General features: G+C 35.1%; 1 protein-coding gene across 5 annotated transcripts in view; it reads right to left on the bottom strand.

The window, feature by feature from the left end:
* The window catches only part of LOC128029011 (roundabout homolog 2), a 349624-nt gene that overhangs the window by 21521 nt on the left and 311921 nt on the right, over positions 1 to 16182 (bottom strand). For all 5 annotated transcript variants that reach the window (XM_052616454.1, XM_052616451.1, XM_052616449.1 and 2 more), the window contains 5 exons: positions 14248 to 14372; positions 12683 to 12854; positions 11666 to 11848; positions 10040 to 10066; positions 6821 to 6863 (listed from right to left, as the gene is read on the bottom strand). In XM_052616454.1, the coding sequence (XP_052472414.1) occupies positions 6821 to 6863; positions 10040 to 10066; positions 11666 to 11848; positions 12683 to 12854; positions 14248 to 14372 (550 nt within the window). The remainder of the gene's footprint in view (positions 1 to 6820; positions 6864 to 10039; positions 10067 to 11665; positions 11849 to 12682; positions 12855 to 14247; positions 14373 to 16182) is intronic.

Genomic DNA, 16182 nt, shown 5'->3' with positions numbered 1-16182 from the left:
AAATGCTTATTTTCAATGTAACATCTATTCTTATTTGATAAAACCCAATTAGTATAGCAGGGCTCACTCAGTATATATATATACACACATTTAAATCTGGAAATTTTCAGAAAGCTTTAGGATAAAAATAAAAGACAGAATTGTTCATTATATTTGCATAAGAAAAAGTGACCACCCTTCTGTACCTGTCTACACAAACACCCTAAATTAACAGATCACCCTCACTATAATACACCATCTTTAGCTCACTGAACTCTGATGTTATACAGCTCACTCCTCCACATCTAACAACCACGTGTGTGTACAAGCCCACACATAGGAGTTTCATTTAACAGGTGTTGGGTGTCTTCCCAAGGGTGTGTGTGGCATAAAGGCATCATTAAGACTTTAAGCTGTCACGGGTGAGTGCTGTAGCCATTACCACCACTTTACTGTGCAATCACCTCGCTGATGCTTGTTACCATGGGCAACAGATGCAGAGTTGAGCTTGTGCTGTTACCCATCCCTTCATTTGTGCTGCTAAAGCCACACTCCCTCTATAAAAATGGAAGTTTTTTTTTTTTTTTTTGATTCAAAATGAGCGCAGATGGAAATAAAGAGCCATTGGTTGAGGAAGACTGGGAATATAACAATAGAGGAATGGAGAACGAATGGAGAGGTGGATGAATGAAGCGCTCAAGGACTCCTTCAGCTCTGTATTTGGCCTTTCATCATTGTTAGACGAGCAATTTGTGGTCATGGTCGAGGAGATGGAGATGGAGCAATGCCGCCACAAACAGACGATTTTGAAAGAACACAAAGACATGAGCACAAACCAAAAGATATTTTAAAAAGCATGGGAGTCCACATATTATTGAATAATAATAATAATTATTATTATATATTTACAAAGAAAACAAAAAATAAACAAATTAATAAATAAGTGCATAAATGAATAAAATAATGAATGTTGATTGAAACGTATTTCTGAAACATACTGTGATTCAAATTCGGTAATTTTCTCCTAAATCAATAATGAAATAATACATAATAAAATATGATTAAAATATAATAATAATTCAACATTATTATTGTTATACAAATAAATAAAACAACAAAAATATTTATATTAAATACTATTACTTTTTATTAGATTTTAATCATAATTCAATCATTTTAGTATAATATTAATAATTATAATAATAATTATTATTACACATAAATAATCAAAATGACAAACAAACAAAGTCAAAGATCCATTTTGGCAAGTAAACATTCAACAGTGCTATTTCTGTTTAACCAGCCATATATATATATAAATAAAAATAATAAAAACAACAAAATAAGTGTACAAAACTTGCCACATATATATTTAAACATATATTTCTTTAAAAAGTCCAGGCTTCTCTGACAGCTGCTATGTTGAATGTTGTGATATCTTGTTTGTTTGGTACACAGTCTGTGACACAAAGACTCCTCCAAAGATGTGCATCGACACACCCCAGTCGTCTTTGTCTCTTTTCTTTCTCGATTTCTCTCGTCTCCTCTCAGTGCGAGTAGATGTACCCTGAGGTGGCTCGTCTCCCCCAGGCTCGGGGAACAGTGTGTGGTTTTTTGAAGCCGGGGGCAATGTAACAGTAATGGCAGTGTAGCAACCCATCGCTCGCTAAGCCACAGGTTTTAATAAGAACCAGCAGAGCCCGAATGGAGGGTCTCGGGCTGGGGAGGCGGGGGTCCTGACAGACTAAGCACCCCCTGATGTGGCAGCTGAATGCCAAAACAGGCCCTCGGGGGGACGAGTCATTCAAATTGATGGCTCCTCCGCAGACACATTGACTTCTTTTCAGGTAATACGTGGAGAACTACGCACACCTTCCCCCTTCCGCATCTGCTTTTTTTCTGTCTGAAAAACAATCCTGCACCCTCCTCACCTCCACCGAAATACAGTCAGGTCCTCTACTTGCTGTTTTTGTTTTGTTTGGCCCTCAGGTGATCTTTAGTAGTTACTTTTCTTTTTCAAATGTTTTTTTCTCCTTCCATATCTAAAAAAACAATAGCAATTTATTTAAAAGAAATGTTCCTATCTTTGAAATAAATGTGCATGTTATTTAAAAAGATCTTTTTTTTTTTTCATGTTTTATCAAAAATATATTATGGAAGCCTGTTTCTGCCTCGAAGGAAGAAAAATGAAGTTACTAAGACTTTATTTCTCATAATAGTGACTATGTACGACAGCATTTTCTCCTAATTATTGAAAAAATAATAATAATTGAGAAATTAAATATAAAATAATAATATTTATATTTATTATTTTAAATGTTTTTTTCCCATTGTTATGTTACTTTAAAGGAAAAATGGCTTTCTTTCATGTCTCATTAAATACGTTTAATTACTCTGTTCCAGAGTAAAAAAAACTGAAGTATTTTCAATTTTTCTTCTCATAATTGTGACTTTCTGTATGTCTGCATTTTTTTAAAACTTTTTTTATACAGAATTATATATATATATATATATATATATATATATATATATATATATATATATATATATATATATATATATATATATACTATTTTATTTAAAATAAATTATTTTAAAGAAATTGTAATTTCTGTTGCTAAAAAAATATTTTAAAGGAAAAATTAATTGCGACTTTGTGTCATAACTGTGACTTAATGTGTGATTTCTTATTTTTAATATATATATTTTTATATATAAAATATAATTACAATTCTAAAAAAAAAAAAAAAAAAAAAATATATATATATATATATATATATATATATATATATATATATATATATATATATATATATTTTTTTTTTTTTTTTTTTTTTTTTAGAATTGTAATTATATTTTATATATAAAAAAACCATGTAGTTACTGTACTTTATACTACCCAATACTTTCTTGGGTAAGTACTCTAAGTACTTACTAGTTAATGTAAAATTTAAAAAAGTGTAGCCAAAAATTTTGAAATAGCCTACACAGTAAAATTATTCTGTATGAAAGGAATTCTTTTCAAACTGAAGAGCTGGTAAATTGAGCTCACCACAGAAAAAATGGGTCTGTTTTCATGAGTTTGACTTTGATTTCTCAGGTGAACAACCACACATACATGCAGTGTTCCAGCCAGTCCTCACTGGATCATCTGTAAGTGTGGGTGATGATGATGTTGACTGTGCTAACGGCGGGCGGCTCTGTCCTTGCATTCATCTTCTCCCGTGCGAGATGATTAGACTGAGAAATATCATTTTAGCGGGCATAGTTCTGTCCTTAAATCACCAGGAGCGGGGCCAGGGGCCTCATCCCAGCCCTGAATCCCTCTCCTCAGACAGAGAGAGCGCTCTGTGGCCTTGAGACCAAAGAGATTTGATTTGGCTTCCTTTTTCCCTGCCACGCTCCTAGACATGCGAGCAAAATGTGAAATACAACCTCGCAGCGAGTCTGTGAGGATCGTCGTAAACAAGCCGACGGAGCAATATTAATCCCAATCTTACTTCATAAATCAGCCGGGCTTTACAGGCCCACACACCCTCCAATACAGCAGCAGAAAAACAACACCGGAGAGAGAGAAACAACCAAAAGCATGCGCATTAAATTACACTTAAGGCATGCTGAAACATGCATTTGCTTTTCACAATTACACTGGCTGGAGGATGCTGGCGCTTACTTTGTGCACAACAAAAATCTAACACACACACACACATGTTCATATAAACATATATATCTGAAAGAAAGCAAGGGAAGGAAGAAAGTGCCTTGAAAACAAAGCACAGAAGAAAGAATGCAGCTAGGAAAGAAGTGGGTTCTGTTACACATGACTTTTTGATATTATATGATTTTAAATATATATATATATATATATATATTTATATAATTTGAATAGCTTATTATTTACATTAAATAAAATAATAAATAGTAAATTATTATATTATACTATTTATATTAAATATAGTATAAATATGTATGTGTGCGTATGTATACCTTGTTTATAACTTTTACAGATAATTTAGTATTATTATATTATTTTATTTAATATGAACAATAAGATATTCAAATTAAATAAATTATATACAGGATGGAAGGAAGGGGCCAAGAAAGAAAGAAAGAAAGAAAGCTGAAATAAGGAAAGGGAAGGAAAGGAGAAAAAGAGAAAAGAGAAATGGCGGTACTGAATTTGAAGAAAGAAAAAACATATAAGGTGGTAGATAAAAGATAAAGTAAAAAATGAAATAAGAAAAAAAGTATAAGAGAATTAAAGCATGTAAGAAAACGAACTGCCATTATCAGTTTCCATCAGTTCAAGGCCTAACCAATATGCCACCCATTCATCTTCCATGAATCATTTATTCTGGGATCGATTAAGCTTAATTGTTCAGTACGAGCAATTTGACATCAACCAATGAGGAGCTGCAGAAACAGATGCGGCTTCATTTGCTATCGTCTCATTAATGCGATAAACAAAGACTGTAACAAATGAACACATTCTCCCATCATCTCTCCAGGAACTTTAGTCACGGGGATCCACTGCAGAAGGAACATCAACTCTTCTCTGATGCACAGCATAAACCCACTTAAACACACATTGCCAAAATCAGTAAAACTTCCTATGAAGCATGCATATATAATGCGTAATATTACAGTCCTGGATGTTGACTGGTCAATATATACAATAGAGTAAGAGTTGAGAAGTGAAACACCCGTCAACTGTGTTGTATTCTGTTACTAACATATAATGTTCCAATATAAGACTGAATTATTCAATAAAATTAACATTTTACATTAATAACTTTTATATAAAAATAGCACATTTTACAAGACATATTTATAAAATCTTTACATTACAGCTAATCATTATTAATATTATAATAATATATGTATTATAATGTATATACAAATTCTTCCTTTTTATTACTATTATTATTATTATTATATGTTAAAATGGATTAAAATATCAGTAACTTTTTGACAAATTTTTTTTTATTTTATAAAAGAAATAAGACATTCTAGACTGTACTTTTTACTATATAGAAAATATAGTAAAATGTATCCTTAAAGCATTCATAATGCAACAAAACAGCTTATAATTATTGTAAACAGGTTATAATATAATATAATATAATATAATATAATATAATATAATATAATATAATATAATATAATATAATATAGGCTTAAATTGAGAAGAATAAGGCATTGTAAATAACTTTATAATGCATTTAATACACAGACCTCAGTATTTCCAATATGTCTTTATTTAGATCTACAGAGGTAAGTGCTTATCTCTGATCTCTTGGGTGTTATATAGCTAAAAAAAAGAAAAAAAGAAAGAAATTACAATTGGACGTCCTCTTTGATTAGATAGGAGACCCATGGCATCTGGAATAGAATCTTCAAATCAATCAGCAGAACTTGACTTCCTGCTGGGGTTTAATTCCAGCAACTGAAACACCTTCGGTCTATTGATACAGCGACAGAGACAATGAGAAGAAGTCTGGGTGTGCGGAATTTGGCCTGTCAGGTGTAATAAAAGACACATGGACACAAAATAGACAGACCTTCCACTCCAGACGGACCAGCAGGTAACTGGTGTCATTCAAACGAACACTTACTCTCCTTTACGGCCCGTAAAAAAAACTGAGGCCCGCCGAAAGATTCCAGAAGGGTTAGTCTAGCCTCTCCCTGGGGTAATTATTTGTACATTATTACACATGCTCATATTCCAGCCGCCCAGCTGAGGTGACAGGCAAATTTATCACTGCGGGGGTCTGTAGCGTGGATGAAGGGAGGGTGTCTGACAAATGATAAAATAAAGCCCCTCTCTGCTTAAACTGTTCCCGCTAATTCTTTTTGGGGGGTGAGATTTATGAGCGGCTAGCCGTCCGTGAAGGGAGATGTGCAGAGATTTGTGTGCATGCGTATCTATCTATCTATCTATCTATCTATCTATCTATCTATCTATCTATCTATCTATCTATCTATCTATCTTTAATTTTTATAATTTATTTTAATATAATTTATTTAATTTCAGTTGCTTAACATCTACTTTATATTAAAATTATACATAATTTATATATACTTTTTCTAGGAAGCTTAAATATAATTTAATAATATCAATAATAATAATTTAATAATATTATAATGTGCATGTGCATATAATTATAATATTACATTAAAATATTACATTAAAATGTAAAAATATTTTTATTTACTATATATATATATATATAATTTGAAAATAAAATATTATATTTTATATTGTATATACACTATATTAGATTTGTATATAACCAAATGATATATGTATAATATTGTCTGCATCACTGATACAGAACACCATGATGTCATTGAACACCCACAAAGTGGTGAGTATCAACAATGAATCTGGTTGACTTATTTATTTATATTTGAAAGGGCCATGTTTTAATGGTTATGCAAAGAATCGTTCCGCACTGATGGACTCTACTGTGACTTTTAGAAGGTTAATCAAGCGCTTGACCCATGAGAAATGGTTGTGTGTCGTAAGAACCCTCACGAAAACCTATAGGAATAACCTTAAAATAGTCTGCAGTGTCTCTTAAGACGTAGTTCTAACAGTGCAGGAATGGCGTGAACCCTTAAAAGTGGAGTACGGGTTGGAAGACGACTGCCTTGTAGAGGATAATGGTTTTGATGACCTTCCAGGTGATGGACAGAATATGAATGAGGTTTGGAATTGAGGGGCTGGTCTTTGAATGTTAAAGGCAGGTGATTGGCACATAGATAATAACTAGTGCTGTTTTTTGGCGTGCCGAGGAAAAACAAGGAAGAACGAGAGAGTGGATGACAGGAATCTTACCTCCCGTTGCTCATCAAGCCTCCATCAACACGCTGGAACGTCACTAGAGTCAGAAAGAAGGTAGAAAACAAAGAGAAAGACAGAGATCGAGTCATTGTAAGAAAATCATGGAAAAAACAATCTCTTATGCATCATGCTCATAATTCATGATTCTTTGAACATGATTCTAAATTAAGCAGCTGGAACCGATTAAAACTATTTAGAAGAATGCCTTTGTCCATTTAGAAAACACTAATGCATTTTTCTAAACACCTTCTTTTTCTGTTCCACAGAATTAAAAAAAAATGCATAAAGATTTGGAATGACATGAAGGTGAGTAAATTAATAAAGAAATGTTCCTTTTAAGAATGTCCAAGCATGGCAACTTATTCATCAATTATCACATGAACTAATCCAGAGTGACTCCTGGTCCGTGTCCACACCCTGCAGAGAATCTGAATTAGATCAGTGACATTTTCTCTCCACTGTCAACAATCCATCACCTCTTCCGTCAAACAGACAGTCCAGACATTAAATTTGAGGAACACTAACTGTGTCCGTCTCCCCTGGGCCTGCTGTTTGGTGGCTTTATTTGCATTTGTCACTAATTCCAGAATCTGGCATTTCAGTAAATTGAGAACAAACACTGAAGGTATTTTCTCTCCCCAAGGGACTCGTTTAATGTGGCGCTGTGTGTGTGTGTGTCTGTTAAGTGCCTATCTACAGTAGGACACATTGCTGGCACTTTGATGTGGCCCGCAGACTGGCGCTGGTCTCAGCTTTAGGCTGAGCTCCAGATAAGCACTCTCTCCAATATGAAAACTGATTATTCCTCTTTAATAAGCATTTACTGCGGCACGACAAAATCGGCCGCATAAAAATTCAATCAAATCCTTCCTTCCAGTGCAAGCACATCTTGATTTAGCCTCGCGGCGATGACAGGTTTAAAGAGGAAAGTGGGTGTTTGTGTGAACAGGTGTATTCGCTTTTCCCTCTTACACCCAACAGTCTCGATTAAACATACTGCTTTAGAAAAAAAACTTCTTTGTGCAATCGTTTCGGAATGGTCTGTCTTTATATGTTCTATAAACCCTGAAATGTTTGCATGGTTTGCAATGAAGCATGATAATGACACAAAGACAATTTGGCTCCAGGAAAAAAGAATAAACGAAAGATTCTCACGTGGTGCAAAAAGCTGCACTCGCAAGCATGGACCGCTGCCTTCATGAGAGTCACGCATATGGGGTCTGGCATGCCGGTAATGTGTCTGAACGCCACACTTATCTGCTCGGCACATGGGAGCAAGAAACCAAGAAAGATGTTGACCCCTGGGAGTGGGCAACCTTGAAGCCCACTGAAGCGGTGGTGAGGAGAGACCACTGGAGTGCATTAAAACGAAGTCGAGGGATATCGAGGCCATAAGACTCGGACACCTGACTGTTCTGGTCTTATCTTGGGGAAAAGTGGAGTGCAGCAGTGTCAGCTTGCAGCAGGGGGACTATTTTAAACGGTAATGAAGTTTGGAGCGAAACCCTCCTACAAGATAAAAGCACACCTCAATCTGCACACAATCCCCGAGAGACATGGAGGGAACCTGGGCTATAGCGGAGTGATTTTCTTTTCCGTTGTGCTTTTTTGTGCTATCAATTCAGAGAGTGATTGTGGCCGACCGTGTGACTGGATCAGGTCATTACTGGTTAACCTTTGGCAGGCCTTTGAATCTCCAATATATCACATAAGCTGCGGACAAACCAACCATTGAATTACAAACAATTCTCTGCTACTGTGAACATAAAGTGGAAAATCAATGGCAGCATGAGCATGATCATATTTCAGAATGGGATTATATCTGATGGACAGAAAGTCATGAGATTGGTGACAGTATGGCTGTGTTCGGAATGATATACTATTCGATTTGATGCCGTATATAGTATGAATACTGTGTTTACTAAAAGGTGCAATGATACATGCTTCATGAAGAACAATATTCCACAATGCAATGCATTGAATAATTTAATATCAATCATCTCTTAGTTGTTTATAAATTGATGCCAAATGTTGACAAATAATTACAGTTTAAGATATTAATATAAGACATTAATATATATATATATATATATATATATATATATATATATATATATATATATATCCTAAAAATATATAAATATACATTTTATTATCTTTGTATTTTATGTGTATTATTGATTTAAATCATACATTACGCTAATTAAGCATACTACTAATATTTGAAATGCATACTAATACAGGTACAGGTACTGTACAGGCATATTAACATTAATGAACAGAAATATAAAAACAATAATGAGAATAAAAATGATAGAAGCACATAACAAAATTACAAAGAATTCAACAAATGAAAATGCAAACTGAAAATATAAAAACAAAATTAATTTAAATTTTAGAAAGACTATAATAGCATATACATAATCATTAAAAAAATATATTTTTAAAAGATATTTAAAAACAAAACAAAAAATGTTTAGAGTGTCCTACAACTGAATAGTATTAAGTAAGCTGGTATTCAATTCTGAACAAATCCTTTTTTTTTTTAAACCCAGATCTGTTTCCATCATTTTTATACTGTTTAAAACAGAACAAACATGAAAAACATGAAAACATGCTGACAACCTCGCATGGAGGGGGAAATTGATTCCCACATGTAAGTTTGTTCAAGCGGTTAATAACAAAGACAGGAATGAATCAAAGAGCGGAGAACTCAAGTAGAGAACACCTGCACAAACAAAAAGTCAGAAATTAAGATGGAACAAGAGAATAAAAGGAGGATAAAGATGAGAAAGAAAAACCACATGAGAAGATCAGCACAGGTGATGACCACTGAAAACAGGACAAAGGGAAACTAACGGAGAACTGCAGATCTCCCACCTGACTCTGTTAGCACTTATAAAGATGTAAAAATGTGTTTATTCAGAGCCAACAAATCAGTGTTCCCTACTTGCACTTTAGTTTGACTTTGAATCTTATTCTGTATTTGTTAAAAATAATAATAACATTATGCATCATCTGTCAATAATTTGTGTTTGAGACCCTTACAGCCAGATATTGATTAACTTCCCATATTGAGCTGATAAAGTCAGGTGGGCATCATCTGAAGACCTGCAAACTTGAATCATGGGAAGGGGTATTTGACTGTGTAAAGTAAAGTAAGATAATGCAGGGGGATGGGGGTTTCGAAAAAACGGGACAAATGAACAGTACCTGCAGGGGTGAAGGTGAACGACTGAACTGCAAAAACAAGAAGACAGAGAAGAGTGCGTGTTAAAAAGCCTGCAGTGCTCAGTCGGGCTTTGGAAGGTTTGTGTGTTTCTGTATGTGTGTGTCATGATTTGCATGCATACTGGAGTGTGTTGGAAGGTTTGTGTGTTTCTGTGTGTGTGTGTGTGTCATGATTTGCATGCATACTGGAGTGTGTTGGAAGGTTTGTGTGTTTCTGTGTGTGTGTGCATGATTATTTGCATGCATACTGGAGTGTGTTGGAAGTTTTGCGTTATGCCATCAGATTTAAGACAGCAAGACAGCAGCCAAAAGAATGAGACAGTCTCACACAGAAGACACACTTAAAATAAAGACTGTGTTTCAGTGGCAACTGGTGCTTTTCAAGAACTGGGAAGCACATATATAACTTATCAATAGCAAAATGTTTATTATTATTATTATTATTATTATGTTTTTTTACATCTACAAAAGTACTAATAAAAAGTTAAAGTACATATAAAGTGATAAATAATAATTTAGAATTGTGTCATTTTGACCTGGAAAATGTTAGTTAATTTTATTGCATTGGACAAAAACTACTGACTTTGCACACACAGGAAATAACAACGTCCCTCCAAATAATTGGATCATTTTGTACTTTTTTCACCACCTTGCTAGACTTTAGTGTTTCTGTTCAAAAATAACTGAAAATGTTTATAAATGTATTGTAGTGCTATATTATAATAATATATATGATCAATATATATATATATATATATATATATATATATATATATATATATATATATATATATATAAATAGTCTTTTTATCAACTTTATTTATCAACTTTCTATTAGCACAGGTTGTGTATTTCTTTTTGGAACTGATTGATCGTAGACCTCACTGATCTAAGCTTATGCACCTCAGATTCTGGGTGAACATCCACAAATAATGTTTAAAAAAAAAAAAAAAAACCTGACTCGCATAAGCTCAGATCAATAAAGCCTAAATGCAGTCAGTTCCAAAAAGAAATACAAAATCTGTCCTAATTGAAAGAAAATGTTTTGCTTGAAATATAAAGCTTGAATCCAAGATTTGGAAATAATGTAGCATAATGAGAGATTAACAAGCATTTTTTTAAAAAAGGGAACAAAACTAATTAGATAAAGGCTTGTCAACACAGCAAAAGGGTTAACTTTAATATACATTTTTCAATTATTGGCCATTTGCAGCAAAGTCCGGTCCATTTGAGAGATTAAACAAATCATCATATAACAAAGCTGGGACAAAAACACATTGATTGAAAGCCAAATACATCCCATTCAAAAGCTTTAATAATACAAATAAGGACCCAAAAGGGCACTTTAGAGCCTCTTATCCGATGAACATCGCTTTTTGCTTCATTCAAATAAATAGCACTGGACTCTGCCATAGATTCCCAGTAAAGCATGGGCTCTACAGGCCATGGTTTATTTTTCTAAAATACTTCCATTATTGGTATTATTTGTTCTAAACACAACATTGATGCATTTTGATGACATGATAGGGGAAGATGTGCTTCCCGTGCCATTTGAAAACATTGGCCAAGCTGTGTGTTTGTGTAGCTGCAAGCAGGTCTCTTCTTCACCTGCGTAATTGCTGAGACCCTTTCTCTTCTTTCTCCTCCAGTAGAGCCAGATGCTGAAGCCCATCAGAATGACCCAGCAGGCCCCTCCGATGCCCGCGATGAAGGCCGGCTGCTTCACCACATCCGTGATCTGCTCCGAGATGCTGTTGTTTCTGCTCATGATCACATCCCGGAAGTCTTTACCTACATGAATACACACACACACCGAGAGAAAACGGCTATCTAGTAAACTGAAAATTGTGGGTGAGTTTTTAAATGAGTTTAATAGCACGAGAAAAACACTTGTGCTCCAGTAGACATCAGCACAGAATTTAATCAACTCAACTAGAGCGTTAAAAGCTCATCACCTTGATCTTTAGCATTACTTCAGTGAACAGAACAGACAAAAACTTAAATAAACACAACATGTTGCATAAATAACACAAAACAGCATTCACTGCACATTTCATTTCCTTATTGTGATATTATTTCAACATTCATCAGAAATCATGTAAGATTGGACGGAATTATGTTAGATTATACATATTAATGTTGATATTACGTAACCCCGCCCACATGTCCCACTGTAATTATTTACAATAAAACTAGGTATATTTATTAGAGCTAAAAAATATTAAGTATTTTTATATTCTTTTGTTGAAAAATCAGCCTTTTTTGCTTCAAAAGATGGTAGGACACACACATACACACAAGCTGCAGTCTTGATAAATAGTCTATCAGCCCCTGGCTGTGCGTGAAGATGGATAGTGAGCTTGACATTTGGGAATAAGGGCATGTCACCAGCCAAATCATCACTTATGGGTCAAAACCAGTCACAACCTGCCACAACTCACATAACTCACAGTGTAAACACCCAAAGATCTTCAGCCCTGACCGTGAGATTTAATTTGGATTTTGGTGACCCCGCCAAAAACCATTCAGTGAATAGTGAGCTTTTAAGATATTTCGCACCATCACAGATAAAGGGTAGATGCAGTGTGTCAGTAAAGGTTATCGAAACCAAAAGATGTCCCGTACCAATAATGATGATTTGTGGTTCACTCTTCACTCCCACCCCTGCGCTGGTGCTGGCGGCCACCTCCACCCGGTACTGGACCCCCGCCTGGAGACCCCCCACCACCACTGAACGGATGGCTGCATCCACTGTCTTATTTACATGGAAACGGGTCTCGTTCCCTAAACACCAGATCTGAGTGAGAGAGAGAGAGAGAGAGAGAGAGAGAGAGAGAGAGAGAGAGAGAGAGAGAGAGAGAGTTATTTTTAATGATTGGGCCCCATTAACGACAACGATTTTTGTGTAAATTACTCGTAAAACCATTTATGTAAATTGTTGCATTCAATTCAGTACAGTTATTTATGTATAAAGGGTTTATTTATGTTAACATATAAATTTATACATAATTTTTTTTCTCCTTGTGTTTCAAAAATGAGGCCCATTTTAAACAAAAGTAAATAACGTAAACAGTTTTCTAGTATGCACTTCTATCCAAAACAACTTCTCGTACAATTATCATTTATAGAGTTTAGCCCCTCGAAGCAACTTCAAATGTATTAAATTCTTAGGAAAACTTTAAATTGCCCCATGTGGTACTTTAACCTACAACTTTTTAGTTACTAGTGCAGATTTTACGACTTCACCTAACCCAATGTGATATAATAATAGTATAATATAGTATGGTAGTATAGTAATAGTATAGTATAATAATAGCTAAACATTATAATTACAATAATAACATTATATATATATATATATATATAGAAAATGTAAATGTTTACAAAATATAATATAATATGATATTAAATATAAATATTATATAATATATTATATTTTTTCCCAGAATTAAAGGTACAGGTTGTAGGACCTGCCACAAGAGGGCGCACTATCAAAACAATAACAATCACGTGGGTTTGATGACGCTAAGGAGGAGCGTGGAATGATGGGATTTGTTGTCTTCTACCCAACTGCTGACGGCCATCAATCAGACGGAAAGATAAATCCTGGATTTAACGCGAGTTCAACGATTTGCGCAAGTAGATTACATACAAAGTCAATTCAAAGACGCGATCAGACTATGGATCAGACGCATCCTCGCGCAGGTCTAGAGACGCGATGCCCCGCATTTGGCGTGTATGCTATTAATCTTGTTGATCGTTATAATAGCATACGTTTTCTGTAAAGATACGAATCAAAACAACTCACCTGTCGAGTAAAACACAAGCGAGATCGGCATCTCTTTCTAGTTGAAGTTTGTCGCGAAGCTACTTCTGCATTTGTCCACACACAGTTGTCATGTGGTTTCTACGTCAGTAAAGGCGGTAACAAAGGGTAACTAACGTCATTGACAGGCGACTGCACTGCCCTGTGCCACTGTTTAGAATGGGAGTTTTCTCCTGATTTACAAGTAGTTGAAAACATTATAGATATTGTTAGTAATCAGCTGGACAAAATATATAACACTGGCCTAGTTGTTTTTGGATATTTTACTGCAAATATCTTACAAATTCTACCTTTAAGTGTGCAAGTTGATTTGGACTTTTATTGCTCAAGTTGTATGTGATTGTTAATGTCACATGGAATTTACCTTATATTCCTGAATGATGCCGTTCTGATGTTCTGCAGGAGGAGGGTCCCATGAGATACTGATGGATGTGCTGTTCTGACTACCCACTGTGAGGACCGTCACTTGCTGAGGAGGAGCACTGGGTGCTGGGATACAGAGAGGGAAACAGAAACACAGGGTTTAATTTCCATGACTTCCATGATGTTCGTGTACACCACTGACATTCTAGACTTTCCAGAAAAGATTTGCGGCTGCAGCTGCCTCTGATTGTTTGGCAAGGATTTATATACATCACTCAACACTCACGCCATGACACACTCTCATTCTGTTTCCTCTGAAAGAGTCTGTTGTAAGTCACTGCATTAGCATTAAGCAGTCGATGTGTGTGTTGAGCTTTAGAACGTAAGACAGGTGGCCACGCGTGCACAAGTTCAATAGATGGGGATTTTTCTTCAGCCTGACACTGCTGCTGCTTCACATTTCACTATGATTTCATATCCTGCCTCTGAAAGAAGGGATTTACTCGAAAAAGACATTTACTTAGAGACAATGAGATGGTGACCCATCCGAACAACTCCGCTTTCGAAGCAAATCGCTCTGACAGGCACGTAGGTCGCTCAGCTTGGGGAAGAATGTGAAAAACAGAGGTCATTTCTGAGAGCTGGATGAGGAAGAGTAAAGAATGGAGTGCTGGGTAAACATATTGACATGGATGCATTGATTGAACGAGGCCAGTTGCGAATCCAAGACGATGAGTCTGTAATGTAGAAGTCAAGACCCCAGACCGATGTTTTATTAACTCTATCAGAGCCACTCTGACAGAGACAAGGGAAGGGAATGAAATAAATAATAGGGGTCTGTAGTGGAAAACAACTTAAAATGAAAAATAAAAATAAAATGTTTTTCTCATTTCTGTGGCAACCCGAGGTGCGGTGACACCGGAATACTGACAGCTCAATTACGGTAAACTACGCTCAATCGCTCTCTTTCACTTCTGACACCCCATTTAAATAGCACATATCCCAAAACTACACTCATCCCTCACACGGGGTGATCCATTTCAACCCCCAAAACGCCTGGTGGAACAAATGGACATAATAATTTTTTTTTTTCTTTAATACAGAATAATAAATAATATCTGTACAGTATACATGTATTTTTCTAAGAATTAAGAGTGCAATCTGATTTGGATTTTTACCCTAAGGACTTTAAATATTACTGTAATCATCACAGAAAAAAATTAGAATTAAGAATTTTTAAGAATTAAGAGTTTAAGTTTATCTGCATGTTTCCTTACTACTGTAAATTGTACAGTAATTGATTAAATAGTAATTGCACATAATATTAAATTTTTCATTCTTCAACACTGAAAAACTAAATCAATGTAATTTCAGCATGTTGCAGCTGACAAAACCCCTCCTATAACAATGCAGCCAATGTCATTCAAAGTTAATGCTGCAAATCATTTAGGAGCTTATCATTAAGCACATTTGAACCAAACAATACATAATTCTCATTTGGGGAGCGATGGCGCAGGCGATGCTAATAGCGCCATTAGCGGTGTGATGTATAGCCAGCGAGGATGTGACCTCTGTTTCACTGCCGCTACAGTAGCCTGCAGGCGAAAGCTGATGAAAAAACACACTTTGTGAAGTTAAACCAAGCTAATACTGAGACCCCCGGCGAGCGGCAGGACTTTGAATGTGAAGAAATGCTACATTGCTTTACTATGCCATTAATCAATGTGTGATAATGACCCTCTGTAAAAAAAAACTCTCATTGAGAAGCTGATTATTAACCATAAAATGAATTAAAAACACAGAGGAGTTTCTGAAAGGGCCTGTTTCACCTTTTCAACCTCTATAGTCAAAAAATCCATCAGCATTGATATTTAAGGAGTCATATGACGTTGCTAAAAGAACATTATTTTGTGTATTTGGTGTAATGAAATGTGCT

Source organism: Carassius gibelio, chromosome A15 (genome assembly GCF_023724105.1).
Source record: "Carassius gibelio isolate Cgi1373 ecotype wild population from Czech Republic chromosome A15, carGib1.2-hapl.c, whole genome shotgun sequence".
In the NCBI taxonomy this organism is placed as follows: domain Eukaryota; kingdom Metazoa; phylum Chordata; class Actinopteri; order Cypriniformes; family Cyprinidae; genus Carassius; species Carassius gibelio.
This window is presented reverse-complemented; position numbering and strand designations above follow the sequence as displayed.